The following is a 27,020-nucleotide window of genomic DNA, read 5'->3' as shown; positions in this document are numbered from 1 at the left end:
GCTGAGCTTCTAAATAGCATTACATTTTAGTTCCTTCAGTCCAGAAAGCTAATGTAACAATGTAGAAGCAAGCTACAGAATTTGGATCCACAGACAAACTGCCCCAAAGTTGAATTGCAGTGTTCCATTTCAGATTTGCCTTTTGGAGATGAGCTTAAGCTGTGATGTTTGAATCGCCACTAGGGATGTTAAATTTAGATTAATGGGCTAATCACATAGTTGATGCATTGATTAGTTGATAAGAGCTGTTGCTACACTTCAAAGATAAAAGCACAGGCCCTGTGCTCTCTGCAGTGTTGTTAAGCGGCAATGCTGCATAGAGCCTGGGCTCCCCAGCTGACCCCAGGTTCCACACGGCGTAGCCACTTTGAATTGCCACGTGCATCCCAGGCCAGACTGCACATGGCATTTCAAAAAAGTAGCGCCATGTGGAGCTCAGGGTCTGTCCCCGGGCTCCAGGTGGCTCTGCCACTTTAAAGCCCCCCATCCTTTTCCTCCCACCGCCTTGCTGCCTCTGTCTTATAGCATTTGCTTATCGAATAGTCGATTAGTCGACTAGTTGTTCACATCCCTAATCGCCATCTGAACTTCCCCTAAGGTCAACCGTGTTCTGGTTTGGATCCCCTGCTAGTAGTGTTACCAAATGGCAGGTATTGTGCTGAACGAGATGGAACATTGCTGTTATCTGGTAATAATATCTCATCACCATGATAATGGTGCTACAGGGCCACATCTTCCTTGTCATTCACACCCATTGAACCAGTGTGACTCTAAACATGAATACGATGAGCAGTGTTTGGCCATTGTGTAATACACAAAATATCATCCTAGCATCTGCAAAACAAATTAAGGGTTCTGTCAGAACATAACTTTGAGAGGGATGGACACCAAAAGTATCTTTAGATATCTATATTCCTTGTCCTGGTATCTACTAAAAAACTTTTGTAGAGAATTCATACATTTCAAACCACGGTTGATTTTTTTTTCATTGCTGGCTTAATTAGATAGAAAAAAAGTCTGCCTTTCTATTTTCATTGTGGAAGAATATTATGGTTCATTAGTATTCAGCTGGCAAAGCCCAGTGGATTTCCTTGAGTAAAAAATTTTGGTATCATATGAAGTCACAAAAGGAAGAGCCAGAGTTGGAACAATATCTTTGTATTTCAGTGTCATACTGACACTAGAACCAAAATACACGGTGTGTGTCATACCATGAGAGAATAATTAAATGTTGTTTTCAAACAAACAAACAAACAAACAAATACATGGAAGTACATTGATTTGTTTACATGTATCCTGCCTCCTGTTCTTGGAACTCAAGAGCTTTTGCTGAGAGACCTTGAAAGAGCAAGGAATATATTCCTTATAATCTATCTGTTCAATGGGCTAAATTATTCATTTTAAATGAAAATATTTATAACCATATGTCAGAAAATAAGTATGATTTCTAGGCAACTATGCCTAATAAGAACCCCATGGTGTGTAAGCTTGCGGCTCAGTCTGCTAAATAATTATCTGTTTTAATACTTCGCCTGCCTTGTGTGTATTTTTAGGTCTCCTGTCTATACATATTTTATAAAGTGCTGCAGATGTTCAAAGGAGGAAGTGTTCTGTTGCAAATGAAACTAGTTTCAGTTTCTCTGTGAAATGATGTGATTTATGGGGCTTCATATCAAATGCAAAAACAAGAATGCTGTATAAAAATTGTAGGATGTAATCATGGGGCATGGAGAAGAAACAGAAATTGTGCTCTGTTGTGAATAATTTGTGATCCTTCAAAGCAAGCTGAAAGAACTCTTAGAAGACCATTTAGCAACGAGATTTAATACATGTATGTTCTTGTATCAATGTATGAAGAATGTTTTGCAAGTGCTTGGTGTAATTGAAAGTGCTTTTCTAAGAAATCTGCCTTCTTCAAACTAGTATTTGTAAATTATAATGTCTTTGAAGCTTCACTCTATCATTTTCAGAACTTTTGATTTATAGAAAGATGCAGTGGTTGCATTTGCTTTAGAATTTCTATTTAGGTAAGAAAAGCCAAACACTCAGTCTTTTGGTAGTGTTAAACTGAGGCAGACTATAACAGCCTTTCTGAAGTACAAATTGGTATATACGGCTGAGGTTTAACTATTAACATAATCTTATGATAGATTTAACTTCCAGAATAGAGTCACTAGAAACACCTAATCTACAAAGTATGCACTATATGGCGTAAAGCTGAAGAAATGCTGTTTCACGGGAAAAAAATAATGTTATTAGGTGTGGTAGAGTGGTGCCGCAGGTTCTATTCAATATGCTGATGTGAGCCACAGGTCAGAATCCCCATTACTGACTCTTAGAAGCAAATTATTAATTCATTTCCATTTAAATATTTATAAAACTTGTGTATTCATTGTTTTTACTGCCCATCTTTTATTTTAGCTAATTTTCATGGGCTTTATAAAGGCAACATACACTAGCTAATCAAGTGAAGAGGACTTTAAAGGAAACAAATCTCCCTTTTACCTTCCTTTTACCTGCTTAAATTAGAAAGACTAAGCAGTTGTAAGATGTTATGGGCATATAGCTGAAACCATTGTGGCTGTCATTTTCCTACTGAAATGTACCAACATTCTATAGCCTTGCCCTATGAGAAAAATGCCTTGCCCTATGTGAAAGTCTTTCATTCTCTGATTTATGAGAAATGAACACCATCTGAATGCAGCAATTGCAGCTGGCTAATCAATACACTATACATTTGTCATTGCTTTTGCTGGAGTCAAGGGTTTCATGATTTCTATGTGATTGCTTTAAATAGCTCGGACTTTGAACACTTTGGGGTTTTGTGTATGTGAAGAAGAGGAAGGGTAGGGAGATATGTTGGCAAACTGTTAAGAGCAATAGTGTTAAAACCCAGGCTGTGCTGCAACTGGTAGAGAGAACAGGAGTTAAGTGAGAATATTGTGGCACCACAGAGGATCAGATCAGGAGATTCTTTGGGCCAAATCCCGTTCCTTCATCAAAGCCATGGCCTTGAACCAGCAGAACTGGTGCAGTTTCAGAGTGGAACAGGATAACGTGATTCTGCATCTCCTGTGGACTGCAGAACTCTAGTGATCATTGCTTCTCAGTGCATTGGTTGTTTGCGGGACATGTTGGGTGGAATAATAGGCACAGTTGTTGTACTATAACAGTGACAGTTCTTCCCTATAGCAATAATGTGCAATGACCACTGAGCTACTATGGCCCTGAAGGATAGTAATAGCCACAGTCTGAGACACAGTGATTCCATTCTGATTCTTATACCATGGCCACACACAGGGCTGGATTTAAAAGGGACTTTAAGGGCTTCAGGCCTGGGCCCTGTGCTATGAAGGACCATAGGCTGAGCCACTAAAGCTCCTATGTGCTGCATTCCAGTTCTCTCTGGTACTGGTGATTGAGAGGGAGGGGAGCAGCTCTGCATGCTGCAATTCCTCTTTTCCTTCAACCCTGCAGAGCTACATTACCAAGACAAGCATCACATCAGGAAGCTCTGTCCCAGAACTGCCCTCACTTGCAGGCTCACCCCCCAGAGCTCCACTGGCCATGATTCCCAGCCAATGAGAGCTGCGGGAGGTGGAGCCATGCACGTGAGCATGGGCCACGCTGAGCCACCTGTTTCTGCCACACACACACCAAACAGGAGCTACCACAGGAAAGTACCTGCAACCCAATCCCCCACCTCAGCAGCTTCCCACACTCATAAATTCCTAACTCCATCCCAGATCCCACATGCAAACCCTGAACCTCCTCCCATACCCAAAATCCTGTCCAGACCCCACAACCCACCCAACCTCCTGCCCTGATCCTCCTCCCATGCTCCAAATACCTTGACTGCAGACTGCAGTCCCGTGCACATCATCCCCAATCTCACCCCGGAGCCCACACACCCCAGTCAGAGCCCTCACCCCTCCACCCACTCTCTTGACATAACCCACAGCCCCCTCACTACACACTGATACCCTAATTTTTGGCCCCACAAAATCTAGTAGCCTTGGGCCCCTAGAAGAGTTAATTCAGCCCTGCCCACACATGCAGTGTTTTATCACCTTCTAGAATTAGGATATTAACCTAGGGAACTAATAGCAACCAAATACAGTTCCTTTTCTGTTTCAGCTGCCATAGGAATCATATTTAGATAATTGGACATGGTTTCTGCTTGCTGCCCTGGAAAGCGAGAAGAGTGACATTTTCTGAGATCCAAAGACTTCTTTTCCTCCTCTACTAAAGCCCATGTGCCTCATCAATGGTTCTATGTGCTGTGTGCTGAGGTCCAAATTTTGGCCCTCAGTAAGAGCACAGCTGTTTTCTTAAGGACACAACAGATGCCTGCCTCCTTAACAGAGAGAGGAAAACAAATTTCAGTTCTGATGTCAACCCCTGATCAGAACTGCTCGCTGTTAACAATGCCGTGCTCTTGTTATACATAGACACAAATTAAAGCCAGTGGGCTTGATTTGGCAGGAAATCTCTATGGAGAAACTCTAGGCACTGAACACTACAGATAAACTAGAAAATGACCCCCTTTGTGAGAGCGCTGTGGGACAGTCTGTTCCAAACATTGATTTACTTTGATTGGCATAGAACTTTGACTCCAGTTACTCTAAAAGTGCTAATTAATTTGATTTCACCAATTAGGGTTGCCAGGTGTCCCGTATTGACCCGGACAGTCTGGTATTTTTGCCTCCTGTCTGGTAAAAAAATTCAGAAAATACCAGACACTTAAATGTCTGGTATTTTCTGATTTTTTTTCCCTTCCAGGAGGCGAAAATACCGGACACCTGACAACCCTACGACACACTCAGCATTCAGGCCCAGCCCCCGACCTCACCGCCCACCCCCCCGGATGTCCCGCCAGACCCTCCCCGGACGCCTTCCCACCCCCTGCTTACCTGGTTCCGCAGGGGCTTGTTTTGTTGCTGGAACAGAAAAACAAAATAGCTGCCAGCAAAAAAGCCATGGTGATTTTTTTTTTGCTTAACAACTTTGGTCTCCCCCTTTTTTTTCTCAACAGAATTATTTTCCCTGTGTTTTTTTTGGGGGTGGGGGTATTTTTGGTTAAACCATCTGGCAACCCTATTCATCATGTTCTGAAAGAATGAAAAATGGCTGCCATCATTAGAGAGCCCTATTGTATATATATTTAGCCATTTATCTGGAGCACTCATTGGCATAATATCAAAAAACCTGGGTGATAATTCGCATGGTTAACTATTTTGTATACACTCCATTCATTTGAACATAGCTGCAGAAGAAAGTTTGAAAGCTACAAGGCAGGAAGTTACAGCATTTTTATTGCAAGCCCACTGTAAATGTGTGGATGTTGAAGAATTGCCAAGATCTGTAGCTAATAAAGCTATGCTGAGAAGTTTTGTCATCTTGGTAATCATCTTGGCTGGCAGGATCCCCTGTGGCCTCATTTTATCTAGGACAGTTTGTGCCATGATGAATCATTTGCAGCAAAACCCTTAGCTACTGTAACTAAACACTGTGTAGTCACAGGACTCAGGTTTGCTGGTGAAGCAGTTTTGAAATTACAAAATCAATGAATAAAACTAATTCTTGGATTAAAAGAAACAGTATATTAAGGAGACTGTTTGGGGCTAATTTTTGTGAGTAACTTCTGCTTCCCTCTATGGTCATATTCTAGCACCCTTACTCTTCTTATAGAGTATGCAAAACTTAGGGGTTTGGTCAGTGTGTATGTAAGCTGGTCACCTGAGCGCACACATTTAAAAAGATGGCTCTTATGTCCTAGTCATCATTTTCTATACCTTTTCCTATGGTTTGTATTGTAATCCTTCCATTATGTGTTGCATTAATATTTCATAAATTGATTCATGAATGAACCTGGACCTGAGCTTCCCAGAGTTCAGGTCTGTTCAGCTCTGTGTTTTGTTTTAGGCCCACTGGTGCCCACTTTATATCACAGGCTTTGTAAAGTGTTATTTATTTTCCATAAAGTGAACTTAATTGTATTTCTGACATAGATACCCTGGCCTTACTAAAAATCTCACATCTCTCTTGGGCTTTTCACAGCTCCCTGCCTCATGTACACAAGAATGGCCATAGAGGCACCTGGACTTTCTCTTGCTCTAGAGCCCTTTCTCAGGCAAGGAGAGTTCCACATTTGCTCTCTCTTCCCTCTTCCTGGTTGACTGACTCAGGCTTCTTTTCCTTAGGGCATAAATGGGGTTCAGCCAACCAATCACAGATGCATTGGCCTCTTAAAGGTCCAAGGAAGCCCTAAGACAACATTCATAGTGAATTCAGACACTTTCACAGTTTCTGCTCCTTTGACCTTTGAAAATGCTGAAACTTTGAATTTGCAGACCTCCCCCCTGTGGAATGAATAGTTGAAAAACTATTTGTGTGCCAGGTTTTTCTTATTTTACCTTCAAAATGTATGTGCTCTTTTAAATGAATATAATTCAGGTGGGACCTCCCAGATTTGGCACCCTCGGGACCTGAGCAGTCCCAAACTACAGAGCTTTCCAGACCAGGGGAGGGCAAGGCTCCCCGCCTCAGGTCTACTGCCTCCTGCCCAGGCCGGGGCTACACAGATGAAGCACACTGACTCCAGCTGGGGCTCTGCTCTCATCACTAGCCTAGACTGTAGTCCTGGGCTTCAGTCCAGGCTGTGCTCCCAGGAACCAGCCCTGCTGCCTCTGGCCACTATGCCAGCCCAGCCGGGACTGTGCTGCCAGCTCCCACTAGCCCCGCTGCCTCCAGCTGAGCAGGGCTGTGCTACCCACTGTGCCAGCCTTGCTGTCGCCGGGGATGTGCTCCAGGATAGTCCTGTGCTCCTTGCTGCCATCCCCAGTAGGGGCTGTTCTACACCACACCGGCCCTGCTACCACTGGGACTGCGTTCCCCAAGACCAGACCAGCCCCTAAACCTGGCCAGCCAGAGCTCTCTGGACCATAGATATTGCTGGACCAGAGAATCCCGGATTTTAGAGGTGAAACCTCTATTTGTGTAAGTTAGTGTTTGGAATAATACAGAAAAAAATAATGGATTGCTTCTAGAAAGGGGTGAGCAAAAGGGCCTCCACGGGCCAGATCTGTCCCACCAAGTGGGTTGATCTGGCCCCTGGATGCCCTGCCGCTCCCCTGCCCGCAGGTCAATCAGAGCCTGGGGGCGGGGAGGAAGTGCACATAGTTTCCTCTCTTCCTTGCCCCAACCCTGCCAGGAGCATACAGTGCTTAGAAGCGCCATGCACTTCTGGCAGAGTGGGAGGAGACTTCGCAAGCTCCCCTGCCTGGAAGCCCTGACTGGCTTGGGAGCGGGGGAACGTGTGAAGTTTCATTCGCCCTGCCCGTGCCATGCACTCCTGACAGGGCTGCGAGGAGACTTTACGTGCTCCCACTCCCCCAAGTCCTGATTGGCCTGGTAGCAGAAGGGGGAGCACGCAAAGTCTCCTCCCACCACCAGGGGCATGGGTGCCTAAGGGGGAACCACTGGAGGAAGCAAAGACTTCATCTGCTCCACCACCACCAGACCAATGTGGGTGGGGAAGCAGGGAAGTATCTTTGCCTTTCCCCTTCCATCTGAGGCCCTGCCCCTTCCAGTGCAGTCTGAGGCCACTTCAAAAATTTCTGAAGTGAGCCCTAGCAAAAAATTATTGCGCACCCTTGTTTTAGAAAATACTTGCATATCTTCATGCAGAGACAAAAATTGGTAAGTATCCAAATGAAAGCATAGATCTGAGCAGTTTTATAGAATAGCGTTAAGTAACACAACAAACAAAATTGAGTATTTTTTCAATCCCCAGTAATCTGAAGCCTGTCACTGTAATTTAAGTGATTTACAAATCTATTAAGGCACAGTAAACCACAGAGATCGTGCACCCAATAATTGGATCCAACATATATGAACTCAGCTGTATGCGGAAGAGCTAAATTGCTACTCACATTCTCACGAACTATTGCTATAGCAACAAAGTAAGAATTTCCAAGGTCTGTCTCCCTTGTGTTCACACCTGCAGTTTTCTGTAGCATGAAACAAAATGCCTTCCCAAGTGGGAAATATAATGTAATGGTTAGAGGGTTGGTGTGATTTTTGTATTGTTGTGTTTTGCTAATTAAAATTCAAAAGTTGAAAAGCATAGTGCAACATTAGGTGAAATCGTTTGCTGTCATAATGCCCATTTGTCATATAATCCAACACTACACTGATCCTTCCATGTAATTAAACTTTGCAGATTGGTCTGAGCAGAAGAAGAAATTCTCCATGAGGCAACATCATATAATTTGTGTGTATTTTTCCCCTCTCTCCTTACAAGAGCTTAGATGCTACAGTGTAAGCATGCTGTAAAAATCAATCAAAATAACATTTCAGAGTTATTTATTCTTTAAAAAAAATATACTGCACACTGTGACCTATTTTGTATCCCTGCTTATTAGGAGCTCATTGAATCAAAGTGCTGAGACTCTGTATTGAATACATTTCAGTTTTATTGAGCATGCCTCATAATACTGTTAGTTAGGTTTTATATGGTGCTTTCTGGGGCAGATTCTGGGTCCCAGCTCCTGCTTTGCTCCAGTGGAATGGGAAGAGCAGAGGATTTGCTGACAGAGCAAAGGGGCATGACATATTAATGGGGTGCTTTGCCAGCTCCCTGGATGATAAAGTGGTCCTGTGGAGCAATTGCAGTAGAGTAATATCCAAAGGTTTGTTGTCTGTGCACTTTCAGCTCCCGGACCACACACAGGCTGTCCAGACTTCCTTTGGTTGCCACTGTAAATGACAGCCTAACATTGGGATATGCAAGCACAGGCTGGGACATTAGCCAGGGCCTTAATTCAGTGTTTCTCTCAGTGTTCTGTGGGCCTGCTTTGGGAAAACCACTTGTGGGCCTGCACCATTTTGTTACCTACAGGGTCTGTAGCCATGGAGCCTTGAGGCTTCTATTAATAGAATCAGAGAATACTAGGACTGGAAGGGACCTCGAGAGGTCATCGAGTCCAATCCCCCGCCCCCGTGGCAGGACCAAATCTATCTAGACCATTCCTGATAGACATTTATCTAACCTACTCTTAAATATCTCCAGAGATGAGGATTCCACAACCTCCCTGGGCAATTTATTCCAGTGTTTAACTACCCTGACATTTAGGAACTTTTTCCTAATGTCCAACCTAAACCTTCCTTGCTGCAGTTTAAGCCCACTGTTTCTTGTTCTATCCTCAGAGGCCAAGATGATCAAGTTTTCTCCCTCCTCCTTATGACACCCTTTTAGATACCTGAAAACAGCTATCATGTCCACCCTCAGTCTTCTCTTTTCTAAACTAAACAAACCCAGTTCTTTCAGCCTTCCTTCATAGGTCATGTTCTCTAGACATTTAATCATTCTTGTTGGTCTTCTCTGGACCCTCTCCAGTTTCTCCACATCTTTCTTGAAATGTGGTGCTCAGAACTGGACACAATACTCTGAGGGTACGTCTACACTAGCTCGTTAGTTTGAGCTAGGTAGGGTAATGAGGGCAAGCGGAGTTGCAAATGAAGCCCGAGATTTAAATATCCCAGGCTTCATTTGCATGTTCCCGGGCACCACTATTTTTAAATTCCCCTTAGTCCAAACTCTGTGCCCGCGGCTACATGCGGCACGGAGTAGGTAGTTCGAATTAAAAATCCTAATTCGAACTACCTCACTCCTCGTGGAATGAGGGGTAATGGTAGTTCGAATTAGGATCTTTAATTCGAACTACCTACTACTCCATGCTGCGTGTAGCCATGGGCACGGAGTTCGGGCTAAGAAGGATTTAAAAATGGTGGCGCCCAGGAACATGCAAATGAAGCCCGGGATATTTAAATCCCGGGCTTCATTTGCAACTCTGCTTGTCCTCATTACCCTACCTAACTCAAACTAATGAGCTAGTGTAGACGTACCCCAACTGAGGCCTAACCAGTGCAGAGTAGAGAGGAAGAATGACTTCTCGTGTCTTGCTCACAACACACCTGTTAATGCATCCCAGAATTATGTTTGCTTTTTTTGCAACAGCATCACACTACGGACTCATATTCAGCTTGTTGTCCACTATAACCCCTAGCTCCCTTTCTGCTGTACTCCTTCCTAGACAGTCACTTCCCATTCTGTATTGGCTCTGGTTAGCCATTTCCAGCCACAGGGAACCACAGAAATCACTTCCCAGAGCAGCATGGACCCACTAGAGGCTTTCTCAAAGCAGGCCCATGGAATACTTTGAGAAACATTGTCTTAGTTCATCAAAAGCAGGCAGGCTGGCATCATTCCACACACAGCATTGATCCTTTCTCTTCCTTGGATTTAGTTGGTCCACTAGTCCATATAGGAGTGCAGCAATGTGCACAAAGTTTGGGATGAATCATCTATAACAGCTCATTAAATCTAATGCCTGTCACACTTGCTTGGCATTCGTGGGGACTGTCCAGTTTGCCAGCATGCCGGTCTTCTTCTTATGTACCTGGATTCTATTCTTCGAATTTGACTTTTTCACATAGGAGAAAACACTTGTTCAGCTCAACTTCAGGCCATGTTCTCCGCAAGTGTTTTCTGAGACTGTGTCCTTTAGGATAAAGATGCATTTCCCAGAGATTATTCAATGTACTCTACATTGGCTTGAAGGCACCCTATGACTGGTATGGCAGTCCAACATCAGTTATTGTGCGTGGTCAGATCAGACCTCTCTTTTAAGTTTCAGAAGTATGATTCAGAAATACTGGTGACATCTGAGCCAGTGTCCATCAAATAGCGGGTCCTCACCTCTGCTATGATTATTTCTACTGTCAAGCAGTCCCCAAATGCATGCATTCTTAGCAAGGATTCAGATTAAGACCGGTTTAACTGAAAAGGCTTATCTGCATGAAAAGCACAATTAAACTGTGACAGTTATTCTGGTGTCTCTCTGGCTGTGTCTAGACTGCAGGGTTTTTTCGAAAAAAGTAGCCTTTTTTTCTAAAAAAAACTTCACCTGTGTTTAGACTACAGCCATGTTCTTTCAAAATTAAATCGAAAGAATGCGGCTTTTCTTTCAACGGCGGTACTCCTCATTTCATGAGGAAGAATGCCTTTTTTCGAAAGTGCTCTTTAGAAAAAAGACGTTCTTGAATGCAAACAGGCTTTTTCGAAAGAGAGCATCCAGACTGCCTGGGTGCTCTCTTTCAAAAAAGCGGCTCACTTTTTCGAAAGAAGAGGTTGTAGTCTAGACGTACCCTCTGTGTCCATGTTTACACTACAAGATTATTTCGAATTTACTAAACTTGACTTCTGGGCACCCAATTTTACAAATTCGAAGTCCCATGTCCTCACTATGGGGAAAAATTGAATGTAGTCCGAGGCAGGCTCTGTTAATGTGGACGCACTCCCTTGGACTCGGAGACCTATGAAGCACTCTGGGGAGTTGCAGGATGCTTCCCAGGATGTGTCTACATGGCAACATAACTCAAAATAAGAGATGCAATTTGAGCTATGAAATAGCTTATTTCATTATTTGGTGCTATATACACAGCCCCAAATTTCAAAATAAAGTTCTATTTCGAAATGCCCCTTACTCCTCATAGAATGAGGTTTACAGGGACGTCAGAATAGCAAGCCTGAAATAATGGGCATGCTGTGGAAGACACAGGATAGCTATTTCAGGATACTCCGGATTGGCCAAATTTTAGTAGATTTTCATACAGGTGGGAAAAAGCTCATCCCTGACACCAACGTGACATAAAACCCGTCTACCAAAATTCATGTCCTTGTTCCAAACCATGAAGGTGCTAGAATTTCTCAATAAAACAGTTATAAAAAACAACTTATTTTCCTCAAATCTTCTGATTGAACCATTTTCATTAAAATCATTTAAAAAAATCAATATCAGCAGGGAAAATGTCAGCCTATACAGTTACAGTCTGGTTAAACTTATAAATCACTGTAAACTGTGTCTTACAATAAAAGTGTTTACTACCTGTACCATCTATAATGTCCATTGAAATTGCTGCACAAAGGTGCTGACTGAAAGAAATATTTATTAGTCAAAGGGTGATAGTTTTTAATTTCCTCCTGTTTTATATTCTGACAGAATGTGTCTTTTTCAGAAAAAAATCAAACCTGTATACCAGTCCTCAGTATATAGGATCTTGAGGGCCAAATAATGTTCATATGTACCTCCAACTAAAGTCAATAAGAGCAGCTTCTGCACACAGAATGGCAGAATTTGTTCCCATGCTGACTTTTCAATAGTTTTTCACCTGTGACTAGTTAATACTATTATTTTGTTTAAAAAAAAAAGAAAAAAAAAGAGTAGAGCGGGTTTTGTTTGTTTGTTTTTAGGCCATGATGAAATTAAATTAATAAATCCAAACAAGTGTGAATTAAAACACTGCACTAGACAGGCCACTGAATGAGGATTATGAAGATTCTACCTCTTATTGAAAGTCATTTAGCCATATTCTCCTTTCAGTGTATGTGTGTTTCACTTTCATTAGTTTTAATGGGTGTTTTACACATTCAGAAATAAGCTCCACTGAGTATTCTCCTGCCCATTGGTAGTGATAAATATTTTCCTGAATACTTGCACCAGCCCTTAATTTTGTTATTTGTATTAGTTGCATTATAGACACTTCAGATCCAAAGCACACTGGAACTGTTTCATTGAAAGCTTACTTTTAATGGTGGGTTGATGCTGTTCAGTATTGTACAAGTTCATGTTTCTAAGAGTTATTGGCATGTCAGAGTCAACTTCCTTTTGATGTTGGTGTGGTGCTGTGTTTGGGGGATAGGATGTGGCTAGGAGAGCAATTAGATAGAAAGATTCAGAATATCACTTCAGCCCCTAAAAGGATTTAAAATGGTTCCTCCCTTCCCTGATGTAAAATTGAAGGAATTATTGGAAATGGTAATACTGCCTGTTTCCACTTAGGGTGAATCTCTATTTAGAGGAGATGGTACAAAGGATGGTATAGTTTTCAGTTTCCTGTGACTAACTTAGTTATTCTGACCTAAGAGAATGGGGTTCATCCATCATCTTAGTTAGCACCATATTTCCCTCTTTGGAAGATTATTATACTAGTACTTCTCCACCCCACTGTAAGTAAACAATAACATATATTATGCTTGAATATACACAAACCTACATAGTGGGGATAAGGTAGTATTCAGTATTCTATATTGTTAACAGATTACATGCTGGAGTTCTGTCTACTATTTATGAAATGCCAACCATTTGTTCCTCTAATACAATGTGTTTCTTTTATTACCCAATTGTGTGTGACTCTTTCTGATCATGACATTTATAAAAATAGCTGCAAAAGAGTCACAAAATGTTGTTGTGGTTTTTCATCTTTCTACCTATAATTAAATGTGTTGCTAATGTGGCCAGAGGCCAATACGATTTAGGCTGGTAGACTCCATCCCCAGCTGCTCATCCTCAGAAACAGATTTCTTTATCTCATAGATATTTATTATTATGTACTGAGAAATTTTAAATTGCTTAAGCAAACCTGGTTCTCATGAAGATTATAAGGCCTTTGGGAATTGCAGGCAGAACTCAGCATCTTGTGTGGTAGCTCTCACTCTGCTCCATTTGAAGCCAACTGCAAAACTATCATTGACTTCAACAGAAGACAGTCTGATGTGGCACAACAAAATAGTTAGGCATGCTCATCATGTGTAGAATAGGTAAGTAAGGGTATGTCTACACTACCACCCTAGTTCGAACCAGGGTGGTTAATGTTGTCATACGAACTTGCAAATGAAGCCCGGGATTTGAATTTCCCGGGCTTCATTTGCATGTTGCCGGGCGTTGCCATTTTTAAATGTCCGCTAGTGCGGACTCCGTGCCCGCGGCTACACGTGGCATGAACTAGATAGTTCAGTTTAGGCTTCCTATTCCGAACTATCTGTATGCCTCGTGGAACTAGATCTGAACTATCTAGTTCGTGCCGCGTGTAACTGCGGGCACGGAATCCGCACTAGCGGACATTTAAAAATGGCGGCACCTGGCAACATGCCAATGAAGCCCGGGAAATTCAAATCCCGGGCTTCATTTGCAAGTTCGTATGACTACATTAACCACCCTAGTTCGAACTAATGTAGTAATATAAAATAGATGAAAGCATTGTTCAAAGTAAGTACATTCTCACTCTACTTTATATGTACCTCCAAGGAAACAAATGGTTTCATTCTTTTCTATAATTCTTTGTGTCCTAAATTTGGACATATTTTCAGTCATACTTTTGAGATGTAACACCTCATTTATTCTTTTTCTCTTTCTTATATCTGATTTAACCAAATGAGAAAAACTATACTTATCAGGTCAAAAGTGTTAAAATAAAATTTAACAAAACCTGTCAATGAGAGAGGTTTTAGAAGATGGATACAAACTGAATGAGTTTCATGTTTCCAAAATTCAGCAATATCTGTGACTTTTAATGTGTAATGCAGGAGAATAAATTGCTCTACTTTCACTGCTGTAATTTTGGACTTTAATAAGCATTTACTCCATAGGTTAAAAGAAAGGTCTGTGACAGTCTCTGCTGTTTTGTGTGAGTTCAGAATTAATGAAGGCCAGCACCTCTGCTTCAGTGAAAGAAAAGTCTAAAAATATAACAATGCCAGAACATGCAAACATAATACCAGGGCACATTGCTCTTAGTCTTAGAGCCAAAGCATCTTGCTCTAAAAAGAGACTGTTTAATTTTTTTCAGACATAGTCTATTTTCAGTTTAATATAAATTTTAAACAACAGCACAATCAAATTTTATTATTACCATTATTTTTATTGTATTCAGTGATGCAGAAAAAACAAACTAACACTAGTATTCTGAAGATGATTGTATAGAGAAAGCAGAAGTAACTTTTAAGACTTTGCACATTGATTGTCACTTATTTTAACCTATGCAGTATACCAAGGAAAGATTCAACTTCTGACCAAATAATCCATGATAGCAGAATCTGGAATTGCAGAATGAAATCATTGTAAAACCTGATGTGTGAAAACAAAAATATCATAAGAACTGGAAGGGTAAGCTTTAAATAAACACCTCCACAAGGGGTATAGCAAGTTGCTCCAATGAAACTGGTTGCACTGGGGGCCAGGGAGAGGCGTTTATTTTTTGCATACCTGACCCAGAAAGTTTCAGTTAAGTAACTTGCCAGTAGTATATACAAGCCCTTACAGCATACAGTGCTTGCTGACAATCCATCCAAATAAACAAACTGTAACTAGCCCAACATTTGGAGTTTCTAAGCTCTTTCTTTCTGCTTTTGCCAGGAAAGATAGATGGTTCTGAGGTTTTGTTCAAAGTAATTAAATTGAGATTCTGAGCTGAAATAAAAGTCATGCATTTCTGCAGATATTATTTTGTAAAAAAGGAAACTATCAAGCATTTTTTTTAAAAATCATTTTGCAAAACAATAAAAATAACAGCATTTTCATTTGTTCATGGGATTTCATGCACACAGTCACTTTTGTGCAAAAATTCACATTGTGCATTTTGAACAAGCTAGAGAAGGAGGACACTTGTAAATGTCACCTAGTCTAATTGGTTATAAGTACAGAGATGGGATCCAGCCTGAGGTTGCTCTTGTTGCTCTGGGGAGCAAACCTGCCAAGGGCCAATCCTGAGATTTGGGAAGGAGAACCCATCCCCAATCTCCTCCTGGGTATAGCCCTTACATCTTTACAAATCCACTGGCTTTGTGTGGTGAAATCAGTGTTTTCCTATTATATTTTAAAACATTGATTATTGTAATAAGAGCAGATTACTCTTCAGCTTTTTGCCTGTCACATAAGGTTTACTGAAATGAGTATAACATAATGCTGTGTTTATTTGCTGAAAGCCAAGTTTGAAAATAATGTACTTGTTGTTTTCAGTTACTTTATTTTCACCTTACAGGATAATAATATTGTAAGAGTCATGAATATTGTATATACACTTGTTAATATCCATGTCTAGAAATATCACTTCCCAACAGCATGAGTCTGAGGAAAAGTGATAGAAATGTAGCCGTGTTAGTCTGGGGTAGCTGAAGCAAAATGCAGGACAAAACTTTAGAGACTAACAAGATGGTTTATTACATGATGAGCTTTCGTGGGCCAGACCCACTTCCTCAGATCAAATAGTGGAAGAAAATAGTCACAACCATATATACCAAAGGATACCATTTTTTTTTAATATATGTTTTTTTGGTATATATGGTTGTGACTATTTTCTTCCACTATTTGATCTGAGGAAGTGGGTCTGGCCCATGAAAGCTCATCATCTAATAAACCATCTTGTTAGTCTTTAAAGTGCTACATTGTCCTGCATTTTGCTTCAGTCTGAGGAAAGACTTCATATACAGGTAGACTAGTTTAAATTGATAGAGATGTGCTTGTTTGACCTAGGCCAGGTTAAATACAAAGTTAGTGACTCTTTTCCAAATGGGATGTCATCTAGGGCTGATATTACTGTTAGAGCCCTACTATGTCTTTCTCAGCAGACTGTCTTATTGTGTATAAGGTTATAAACACCAGAGAAACACAAGCTGAAGAATAGGATTGATTAATGTGACATATTTGAGTTTCTTTTAACAACTGTCTCAACAGCAAGTTATAGAGTTCAGCTTCATACAGAGTAAATAAAGTTTAAATTACACAGTCTTGGCTAGAACACTGCTCAGTTATAATCCACTCCCAAAATGAAATTTGATTTTTTTCTACATGAACTCTTTCCTGGTTTTTCATACCCTGTTATTTCTGCCAGCATTCCTATTGCTCTGTCTTATTTTATTCCACATTTAAAAAAACCCCACTTTTCTGATATATCAATTTTCACTAGTTTACCTCTTAGAATTATAATGTGTCCACAAATAAATTGAAAAATACAAATCATTGAACAATTATTTCTTCTGTAAATATTACAAGAACTGTTTGGGGGAAAAATCTATATTTTCAATAGCAAATTAAGATTACTGAAGTATCTTTCTGTGGGTTTTCTCAGTCTGTTGTTTTTATATCTTGGTTATTTTTTTCTTGTTATGTCTAAAACAAGGGCTATACTTTTTTCTTGTTATGTCTAAAAACCAGTTGTAACTAATTTTCATTAGACTGACACATAAGTATTTTAATGTGCTTTTCCTGGGGAAACATGCTATGATCGTATGAACCGATCTGACAACAAAGAACTAGAGAAAAAGAAAACCATACAATTAGAAGAGGTTTGATTCCTCAGTCCTATGCCTGAAAGTATGTTCTACCATGGCCTCTTGTCTATAGTCACTAAATTCCTGTCTGATGGATTATAGAATCCATCCTGTTATGCAACCCCTCCACCAGCTTCAGTGACATATCATCTATAACTAGAGCCCTATCAAATTTGCTTCCATGAAAAAAATGAAATGTGTAATCTGCTGTCCTCTCTGTGTATCCACACCAGGACCTGGGTAAGGCATCATGCTTGGTTTCTCTGTCTGGATGCAGGAGCAGGGGGAGGAGACCAGAGCAATATTGACACTGGTGCACAGCCTTTCCTAACCATGTTGATTTTAGCCTTTCTTTCTCCCACAATCTTTCTCTCAAATTCTCCTGTTTGCTGCCGTCTGTGCACTAAATAAACAACTTCATATTCTTCATCCCCAGTTGTGTTCTGCAGTCTAGTGTTAGTTAAGTATTATCGGAAAAGAGTCTCATGTCATCATCCAATGGCCAGCAGCCTAATGTCCAGAGCTCATGAGGCTTCTTGATATTTATCCTCTGCTGTAAAGTCTGTTATTGTCTCTACTGCCACAAATAAACTGTAATTCTTTGAGCTGGGAAGACTGGTCAGCAGCCTCCTTTGAAACAATCCCCAAGCAAGATTGCAGCTGGGTGACATTGTGTAGTTCCACTGTGATGACTAAGAGCCAAATACTTCATTGTTGTAAGTAGTCCTTATTCATGTAGATAACCATGTAGACTTCAGCGAGACTATTGATGTGAGTAAGTCTATGTCTTTACTACTGGTTTTTTCTGGGATACTGGAGGTATCCCGGAAAAACTCTGCCGTGTCCAGGGAACATGTCTGCTCTTCTGCTTTTTTTTTTTTTTTGCGGAAGTGTAGACGCGCTCTTTTGGAAGCCCTGTCTTCCTCCTTCCATGAGGAAGAAGGGCTCTTCTGAGAGAGGTTTTTTTTCTAAAATTTGGCCTAGTGTAGATGGGCCAAGTTTTGGAAAAGCCTCTTCTGAAAAAACTATCAGAAAAAGGTATGCAAATTGCAGAGTGCAATTTGCATAACTCTTTCTGATAGATCAGTGTAATCTAGACATAGCCTAAGTAAGGGTCAGGGCCTAAATGTGGAGTTATTCATCAACTTCCAACCTTTACAATGTGTGATTTTTGCCCATTTTTATATAGGTCTGATTATTACAAAATTTTCTGAGCATCTTTTTTTTTAATGTCACAAATGTCAAACTTTTTAAATAGCCCGACATCACAAAGTAAACACTGCAGTCATTGAAATTGAATTCTCCTAAAAATATAGCAATGAACCTAGAAAACAAAACTGTAATGAAAAGAAACCATGGTTGGCCTTTCAAGGTGTATACCTGCCATTCAAAAAAAAAGGAAATCATACATCTAGATCACTGATAAAGCGAATTGAACAGCTCACCCAAGAGACATTCTAACCTTCTTTCATATCATGACAACACCATCTTTGTGTTTTCCTGTTAGACACTCACTGAAACTGCAGTGGAAGGTGTCTCCGATTTTTAAATCCTTGTTTAATGAAAGCTTTCGTGTAGCTGTCCTTTAAATTGGTAATATTTATCACAGGTGGTAACAGCAAGTGCAGTTCATTTTGGAAAACTAATTTATGTGAACTCTCTTTGTCCGCATTAAAAATCATCAGAAAAAGGCAATATAGATGTACACCTTTCATATTTCCTGATATTATTTAGCTAGATCCCTTAGCAGTATTATAAATCCTACTGCTTTTATCATTGAAAGAAATGGGAGGTTTACCAGAAAAAGGGACTAGTATTTGGCTCATAGTATTTTCTTTTTATATCTATTCTTCATATATTATTCGAGCTAATCTGGTATCAGGATAATTTAATCAGGTATGTACTCCAGCAGCAATGGTGGCCAGAGCTCTGGGACCCTTGGAATCACCAAACTCTGGGACAAGTGCCCCTCTTTGCTCTTCACCCCTCCTCCCTCATTGGCAGGCCTAACAGTGGCCATTTCCAAATGTTTCATTGAGAGGCTCAGTTAATTTGAAATGGACAATACGTTGAAGATAAAAGAAAGTTCTCTCTTAAAAACATCGCCAAGGGTACAGCTACACTGCAGCTCACCCATGCCAGCTACTCGGTCAGCAAGGGCTTAAGCTGAGTCGCTGTTTTATTGCAGTGTAGCTGTTTGGGCTCTGGCCTCCCTCCTCACAGAGGCCAAGAGCCTAGGGTCCTGCTGGAGCCCAAGCAGGAGTTTTCAAATTTCAATTCACTGTGACCCCCTACTGGCCACAAAAAATATTATACAACCTCAGGTTGGGGAACCAAACACTGAGCCTGCCCCAGCCCAAAGGCAACATCCAAGGTCTTCAGCTCCAAGTGGGAGGTTTGTAAATTTAGCCCTCTACCCCTGAGCCTTCAGTTTCGACGTTGGGTGATAGGGCTTAGGCTTTGGCCGTGGACCCTAGAAAGTCTAATACCAGCCCTGCTGACCCCATTAAAATGGGGGTCATGACCTACTTTGAGGCACATACTCACAGTTTGAGAACCAGTGGTAAACACTACAATTTAACAGTCCTGCAAGCCCAATCTGTGTAAACTTGAGTCTGCTTGCAGAGGTCAGCTGCAACTTTTAAACTGAAGTATAGAAATACCCTAAGTGTTTGACTTAAATATATAATCCTTTAATTCTTCTCTTTCTAATGTAACTGTGGATGTCCTCATGGAGTTCATGAATATCTATTAATTTTTTAAAGCAACTAAATTCTGGACACAGTAATTGTACATTCATAGTACATTCTGTTTCTGTTCAATCCTTTTTGAAATATACTTATCAGAAGTCAATATAGCAGGTGTGGCCAACCTGAGCCTGAGAAGAAGCCAGAGTTTACCAATGTACATAGTCAAAGAGCTACAGTAATTTGTCAGCAGTCCCATTAGGTGCTTCCTCTCCTGTCTCCAGTATCTTTTGCCCACCAGCAGTCCACACAGATCAGTGCCTCCTCTTCCTTCCCTGCCCTCCTGCCCACTGCAGTCAGCTGTTTCATGGCACTCAGGAGGCTCTGTGGGGGAGGGAACGAGAGAGGGTGCAATATGCTTGGAGGAGGAGGTGGAGCCAGGAGTTGAGTACTGGAAAGTTGGCACCTGTAGCTGCAGCCCCAGAGTCATTGCCTGAGCAAGAAGCTGCATATTATCTTCAGAAGAGTCACAGGTGGCTCCAGAGCCACAGGTTGGCACCCATGCAATACAATAATTCTCTTTTATATGAAGATTCTATTATCAGTTAATATTATCGGTGTTATTTCTAACTCATCCTTTGTACATTCTGTCATTTTATTTGCTATTTTGACCATGGCTATGCATTAAGCATATGTTTTCATGAAACTGTCTACAAATGCTGCTCCGTACATTTTCCTGAACAATTATAAATATTCTGTAGCAGCTAATATGGTACTGCAGCTACTCTTGAACGTTCAAGTATAATTGTTGCAGAAATACTATTGATGCACCTTTGATGGTTCCTGCAATTTAATATGCTCTGTTTTGGTTAGAATTTATGTCTCTATTTTTTGTACATATTCATAGATTACATAGTAAACAGAGAGAGAGAAGAGAATAATATCTAAATGCACATACGCTCTCCCTCTATGTTTTCATTCTTGTTAAAACAAAATGGCCGAAAATAGTTTTCATGAGATTTTTAATTTCCTGCTTTTCATATCTTCATGTCTTCTTTGAAAAATTATGTGAATGCATAGAAAACCAGAGCCCCATTATAATACAAATGTAGAATGTCTTTGTATCATAAAATATTACATCTGAAATGCTTAGCCATTTATATTTTGCATAAATCTGAGTGATGACAGATATGCTAATGATCATCTGTGCACATACTGGCACAGTTTAAGTGAATCTACTTGACTTTGTTTTCTTTGCAGACCACAGATGACATCCTGGTGGCCTCAGCTGAATGTCCCAGTGACGACGAGGACATTGATCCCTGTGAGCCGAGCTCAGGTGGGTTAGGTTAGTCAACTTTTTTCTTCCTTTCTTTTATTTCATATTTGCATGCTATAATCACAAAGAGAATGTGAATTGGCAAATCTTTGCGTAAGACATGGGTAGAGAGTGGCTAAGTGACCTTCATTTATATGTATGGCCAATGCTCACTGTTGACAAGGAGACAATTTTCAAAGCTAGATGATGGAAGCAAGTTGTTGACACTCCTGAACTGAACACCTTTAACAATATGGTAAGCATCTGAGACCAGATTCAACAGTACCTTCCAGTGCTCAGCAAACTATTTTGTTGAGTGTGAGTTGTTCTTTTATCATCTATTCTGAATGGATACTTGACTGTTCAGTATTTGTCACAGCTCTTATTACTAATTGGGACTGTGCATTAGTTGCATTTAATTCATTAGTCACTTCAGATGCCTTGGTAATCTCTCAGTACTTGTAGTAACTTAGTTTAGTTATCTGAAGTAAAGTGGATACATTTTGTATGTGATGACTGTATGAAGTCTAAGTACAAGTAGAGGAAACTTGAATAATGGCCTGTATATTAAGGTGAGCAATCACAAGGAGCACTTCATCTTCAGTGCATAAGAGCAACCAGATGAGAATCACAATTATTATTTTTCTTCACAACTAGGAGAATTTTTATGTCTGATAAAAAAGGAGAGGCCTGATTTAGACTCAGAGGTGAATATGCAGTTTCCATTGAAGTTATATAGAGCTACATTATTTCATTCAAGGGAAGTTTTAGTAAAGGTGAATGAGTCCTAGTTCCTGTCCTAGTGATTGGTTGTTGTAGACACTTCCTTCCTGGGTAGCTAGTAGGAAGATGGATTGCCAGAGTAGGCCATTAAAGAACTTGTGTATGCTAGGTGGTCTGCTAAGGTTTAAAGTGGAGGTAAGACCACATTTCCTGTCCTTTCAAAGATTTCTGAGTTATGTTAAAGAGCACCAGTCCCTGGCAAGAGAGATGAAATTCCAAGACGATAGTACTAGTATTTTCCAACTGACTAACACATCAGCTTGAAAATTCCTGCTCTTTTCAGAACACCATTTAACTTGTGAAGATGCTATAAATCATGTACGGGACACACATGCACTGTGTACTTCAAAGTGAAAATAAATGTCCACAATTTATTCTGACATTCGCTTACTTTCAAATTCTTGAGGTTAGCAATTCTGTCATTTGCCTATCATGGATCAATACTACATAACATTCTTCTCTTTCGTGGATCCAAACTCATGCTAATTAGGTCTGTGCAATCAGGCAGTGCTATCTCATTAGCAAATTAAAACGTGGGTGTCCACTCTGCTTCTGTCATCTAGAGTTAAAACTCTTGCCTTCCCCCCTTGAAGGAAGCAATAGTAGTGAAAGTGTGTTATGGTGCCTCAGCCCTGCAGCTGAAATTTTACCATCACTCGCTGACAGACCAGACATGTCTCTGAGATTATTTTAATCCGGAGGCATAACGCTGCAGATCTCACAAACCTTACTGGCTCTGTTGCCTGGCACACTTATTTAGCTCATGAAGGTAAGGGAGACATGAGTGAAATAAAGCTTTATGACAAATTATCATTTCTATCCTAATTCTGGCCCAGAAGTAAATACAAATGTCGATGTTTGTGTACAGTCTTGCTGTTAGCTTGACGTCCATTAGCTTTTCCATTGCTTCTGATCAGTCATCATCAAATGATGCTATTTAATTTCTGTTTGCTTAAGAACAGTTTTACTTTTGCATTTGTTGCATATCAGTTGCCAGTGCTTTTAAAATATTTCTGCCCAGGCTAGAAATCCTATTCTGCAAAATGCCCATGACTGATTTATGTTTGATAATATTATTCAAATCATAAACGAGTTCCCCTCTGCACTCTGCAGTTCCTCAAAGAGTTGCCCATCTCCCCATCTTCCTTTCTCCAGCTGTTGGCCTGGTCCTGTCCTTTAGCCCTAAAGCATCAGTATTTCCCCAGCATTGCTCTCTCCCAGGACATGTCTAGACTACATTCCTCTTTCGAAAGAGGGATGTAAATTATACAGATCAAAATTGCAAATGAAATCAGGATTTGAATTTCCCACGCTTCATTTGCATAATGGCAGCCGGACGTTCTTTCGAAACAGTGTCTTTCGAAAGTGAAACCGCCATCTGGACACAGTTCTTTCACGGGAAAAATCCTTTTTCAAAAGATCCTGTACTTCTCATATTTTGGGACCTCGTGGCCTGACCTACCGTGAATAGCACCTTGTTCTATGGGCTGCCTCCCTGATATCACTAGGACTAATATCTGTGGAACAAACTATGCTCAGTGTGAGTAGCAGTATTACAATTTGGTCCATATTGTAGACTTCTGTTTCCTGCAACTGCTTAACTCTTGTGAGAGGGAAGTGCAGTTCTTGAATCTTGTGATATCTCACAATTGTCTGAATGCCCTGGTGGATGAGGAGACCAAAGGAGATTATTTTATTAGAAAATACATTATTTTAAACTGGCCCCTGATTTGTGATTTTTGCAAGCATGGGGAAGGCAATATTTTTAAATTGGTTTCTACTCTCTGGAACTGGCATGCCGGGGTCACTCCCTTCAAGTGAATGTAGATACTGAACTTGCTTCACAGAGCGGTAGGGTTGCCCAGTGTCCGGTTTTTGACCAGAACGCTCAGTCCAAAGGGTACCAATGAGAGCTGAGAGAGCGGCACCTGCAGGTACAGGCAGGATACAGCATGCAAAGCTACCTGGCTGTGTCTCCTAGGAACCAGACATGCTGGCTGCTTCTGGGAGCAGCATGGAGCCAGGGCAGGCAAGGATTCTGCTTAGGATCCTGCTGTGCTGCCAAGCGGGAGCCACCTGAGATTAGCATCACCCAGCCAAAGCCCAAACCCACAGCCCAACTCTCTTCCCAGGTGGGAATCCTCTTCCACACTCCAACTCCATCTCAGAGCCTGGAGCACCTTCCTGCGTTACAGATCACTTATCCCCAGCCCCACCCTAAAGTCTGCACCCCCTCGTACACTCCAAACACTTGCCCGAGTCCAGCGTCCCCTCCTGCATCCCAAGTCTCTCAGCCCCAGCCTGAAGATTCCTCCCACACGCTGAAACTCTCATTTCTGGCCTCACCCTGGAGCCTGCACTCCCAGCTGGAGCACCCATACCCTCCCACTCCCAGAGCCGTGAAAGTGAGTGAGGGGGATGAGCGAGGGAGGGTGGGGGTCTGCAGTGGGTGCGGGAGAGGTCTCTGAGAAGGGGTGGGGGGCATGAGCGTGGCCTTGGAAAGGGGAAGGACAGGGGCAGAGCACGGATGTTTGTTTTTGTGCAGTTAGAAAGTTGGCAACTCTACAAAGAGGCTCCTTGCTGCTCTGTTCATCTTTCCTGCTGTCTGCTTTTGTGCAGCAGAGGGGGAGTGTTTCAGAACAATATGCTCTTATCTCCTGACATCATTTTCAGAGGCTTTTGGGCTGCGATCCCATTACATTTCTTCTCTGTCTCTTTGACATCCATTCACCCAGGGAAGGACCCACATAAGCATAACAGGGGAGGGGAGATAATGTGACATAAATGGAACTCCCCAGAGGACAAGGAGCCTGAACAATTGGGATGCTGTGACAAGAGAGGGCCCCGGGTCAGCTGAAATGTACTGACCAAGCCGTGTGAGGATGTTTACATAATGCTTGCTGGTAATTTCTCTAGTTCAAGCCAACACTCTTAGTCCCACTCATGCATGCATCTTTTTTTAAAAGCTTATTGAATAAATACTATAACCACATGGTCTTTTTAGAACTAGGAGGGATCCATGCAAAAACAAAACAAAAAACAAAAAAACACCACAAAATCCCTTTAATGCTAAGGTCTGCAAATTGAATTAAAACAACTTCTATAAATGAAAAGGAAATGATGACAGCCTGCTCTAGATACAGCTGATAGTTATTATAAATATATTGATTGGGCTAAATTATTAACTAGATTTATTTTTGAACTGGAAATTCATCTCCTGAGAAAATGTGTTGCAATTGGGGGCTTCTGGCTAGCCCTGCTCTATCGCAATCAGCTTTGCTTTCTGTACACCTGTCTTATAAATAATAAATGTGAATATGCAACTTGCAACAAATTTCATATGGGATATAAAAAATTTAGCACAGATTAGGAGGTGCTAAACTGCAGTCCCATAAACATGTCTGGAAACATAAAGTCACAAACATAATAATTGCAGATTTCACTGTGGTGTACAAACTGCTAAATGTGCCATAATTGGATAAAATCATAACAAATGTATCAACCTGCAAAGTTTAGTGAGCATAGTTTATTTACATTATGTTTAGCAAGAAAAGGCAACATATTGTTTTCTTCAATATATTCTCACCCCTATCCTCTTTGCAAATCGTTGCCCCAAATAATAATAATAATAATAATAACAATAATAATAATAATAATAATAAATATTCTGAAAATTTCCCTGTCTGCTTCATCCAATAGATGAAGTAATAAAGCATAAAACATGTCATCATTTTGTTTTGTATAGAAACTGTGAAAAATGTTGTTTCCTAAAAATCTATCCAAAAGAGAGGGCTCAGAATAGTCCACTGATGCCACCTGATGAGCTGTGAAGCTGATGGTTGGCAAATCTCCACTTTGCACATTAAAGGCTTTGTTCTACCTTCCCCAGGCCCGGTGTAGACCACTGCTTTCTTTAGAGTTTAATTAGGAACAGCACCACACAGCTCATTGGATCCAATTATAATGGGCTGGAATTTAGTGTGCAGCTACTGAAGATTTAAAAAAAATGTAAAGAGAGATTTGACCAGATGAGCAGAGTGAAAAGTATTGGGCTTAATTCTAAATTAGGTTCACTAATGTGTCTCACTGCATGTTTTGGAAAAATGACTGTCAGCTTGTGCATTTCTGTGGACATGCCATAACAATTTTTTCAAGATAACTGCAGATTAAAATACTTACGATAGAATTGATCCTCGACACTTCAAAGCCTCATCAGAAATGGGATTGCTAAAAGTGTCACTTGGCTATTTTAAGGATTGTAACCAGAATATACAGGAATGGGAGCATTGGCAGGGGTCATACTTCCAAGTGGAAAGTTCTTTGTATTAACATAAACAGGCTTCCCTTCAAGTTTAGACAGGTGAGTCGTGCCTTTCCATCATGTTTGTTTTTAACACACTTGGGCTTTTTTTTTTTAAGTGATCTCTCTTATTCTAATGAGAAAAACATAAACAATCTGAGTCCATTATAAACATGTTTTGCTTTTTATTTCCTGTCACAAACCGTTGAGTTGCTGTGTGCTAATAAATTGTTGCCATTTTTCCTGTTACTCGGGCAATGTACTGAGATTTAGCTCAAAGTTCATTAAGGCTTTGATATATAACACCCATTTCCTGGAAGATGTATCATTCTATGCTTCCTCTCTGGTCCATCGTTAGACGTACACAGAATTTGTAGTTGCCTAGTGCATCACTAAATTTGGGGCTCCAGTGTGCCCCAAATTTAGTAGTGTCCTTTCCTGCATATGCCTAATGCCAACTGAGGGCAGTGCCAGGTCAGGTAGCCCCAATCCCCTGCCTCTGAGCCTAGCTCTGTCTCCCAGCCCTGGCATCCCAATCCACCAGCCACTCACTCTGCTTCCTAGCCTGGGCAGCCAAATCTTCCAGCCCCTACTCCTGGTCTGACAGCCCAAACCTTCAGCTCCCTGGGCCCTCATTCCACCTTTCAGCCTTGGTGACTGAATCCCCCTGCCCGCTGTTTTGCCTCCCAGCTCCGGTGGCTGAATCACCCTTAAAATGTAGAGAAACAACAATAAAAGGCAGAGAGCAACTGAATTTATTTA

The 27,020-nt window shown here is 41.0% G+C and overlaps 1 protein-coding gene across 13 annotated transcripts in view; it reads left to right on the top strand.

The window, feature by feature from the left end:
- Nucleotides 1-27,020, top strand: part of NRXN1 (neurexin 1) — a 1,118,405-nt gene that overhangs the window by 1,077,137 nt on the left and 14,248 nt on the right. For 8 of the 13 annotated variants that reach the window (XM_075925456.2, XM_075925455.2, XM_075925462.2 and 5 more), the window contains one exon: nucleotides 21,118-21,205. In XM_075925456.2, coding sequence (XP_075781571.1) covers nucleotides 21,118-21,205 — 88 coding nt within the window. The remainder of the gene's footprint in view (nucleotides 1-21,117; nucleotides 21,206-27,020) is intronic. The other 5 variants (XM_075925467.2, XM_075925461.2, XM_025184153.3 and 2 more) reach the window with 1 other exon arrangement.

Source organism: Pelodiscus sinensis, chromosome 3 (assembly GCF_052426305.1).
Source record: "Pelodiscus sinensis isolate ZL-2025 chromosome 3, ASM5242630v1, whole genome shotgun sequence".
In the NCBI taxonomy this organism is placed as follows: domain Eukaryota; kingdom Metazoa; phylum Chordata; order Testudines; family Trionychidae; genus Pelodiscus; species Pelodiscus sinensis.
Note: the sequence above shows the minus strand (reverse complement) of the source record. Positions and strands in the feature narration are given on the sequence as shown.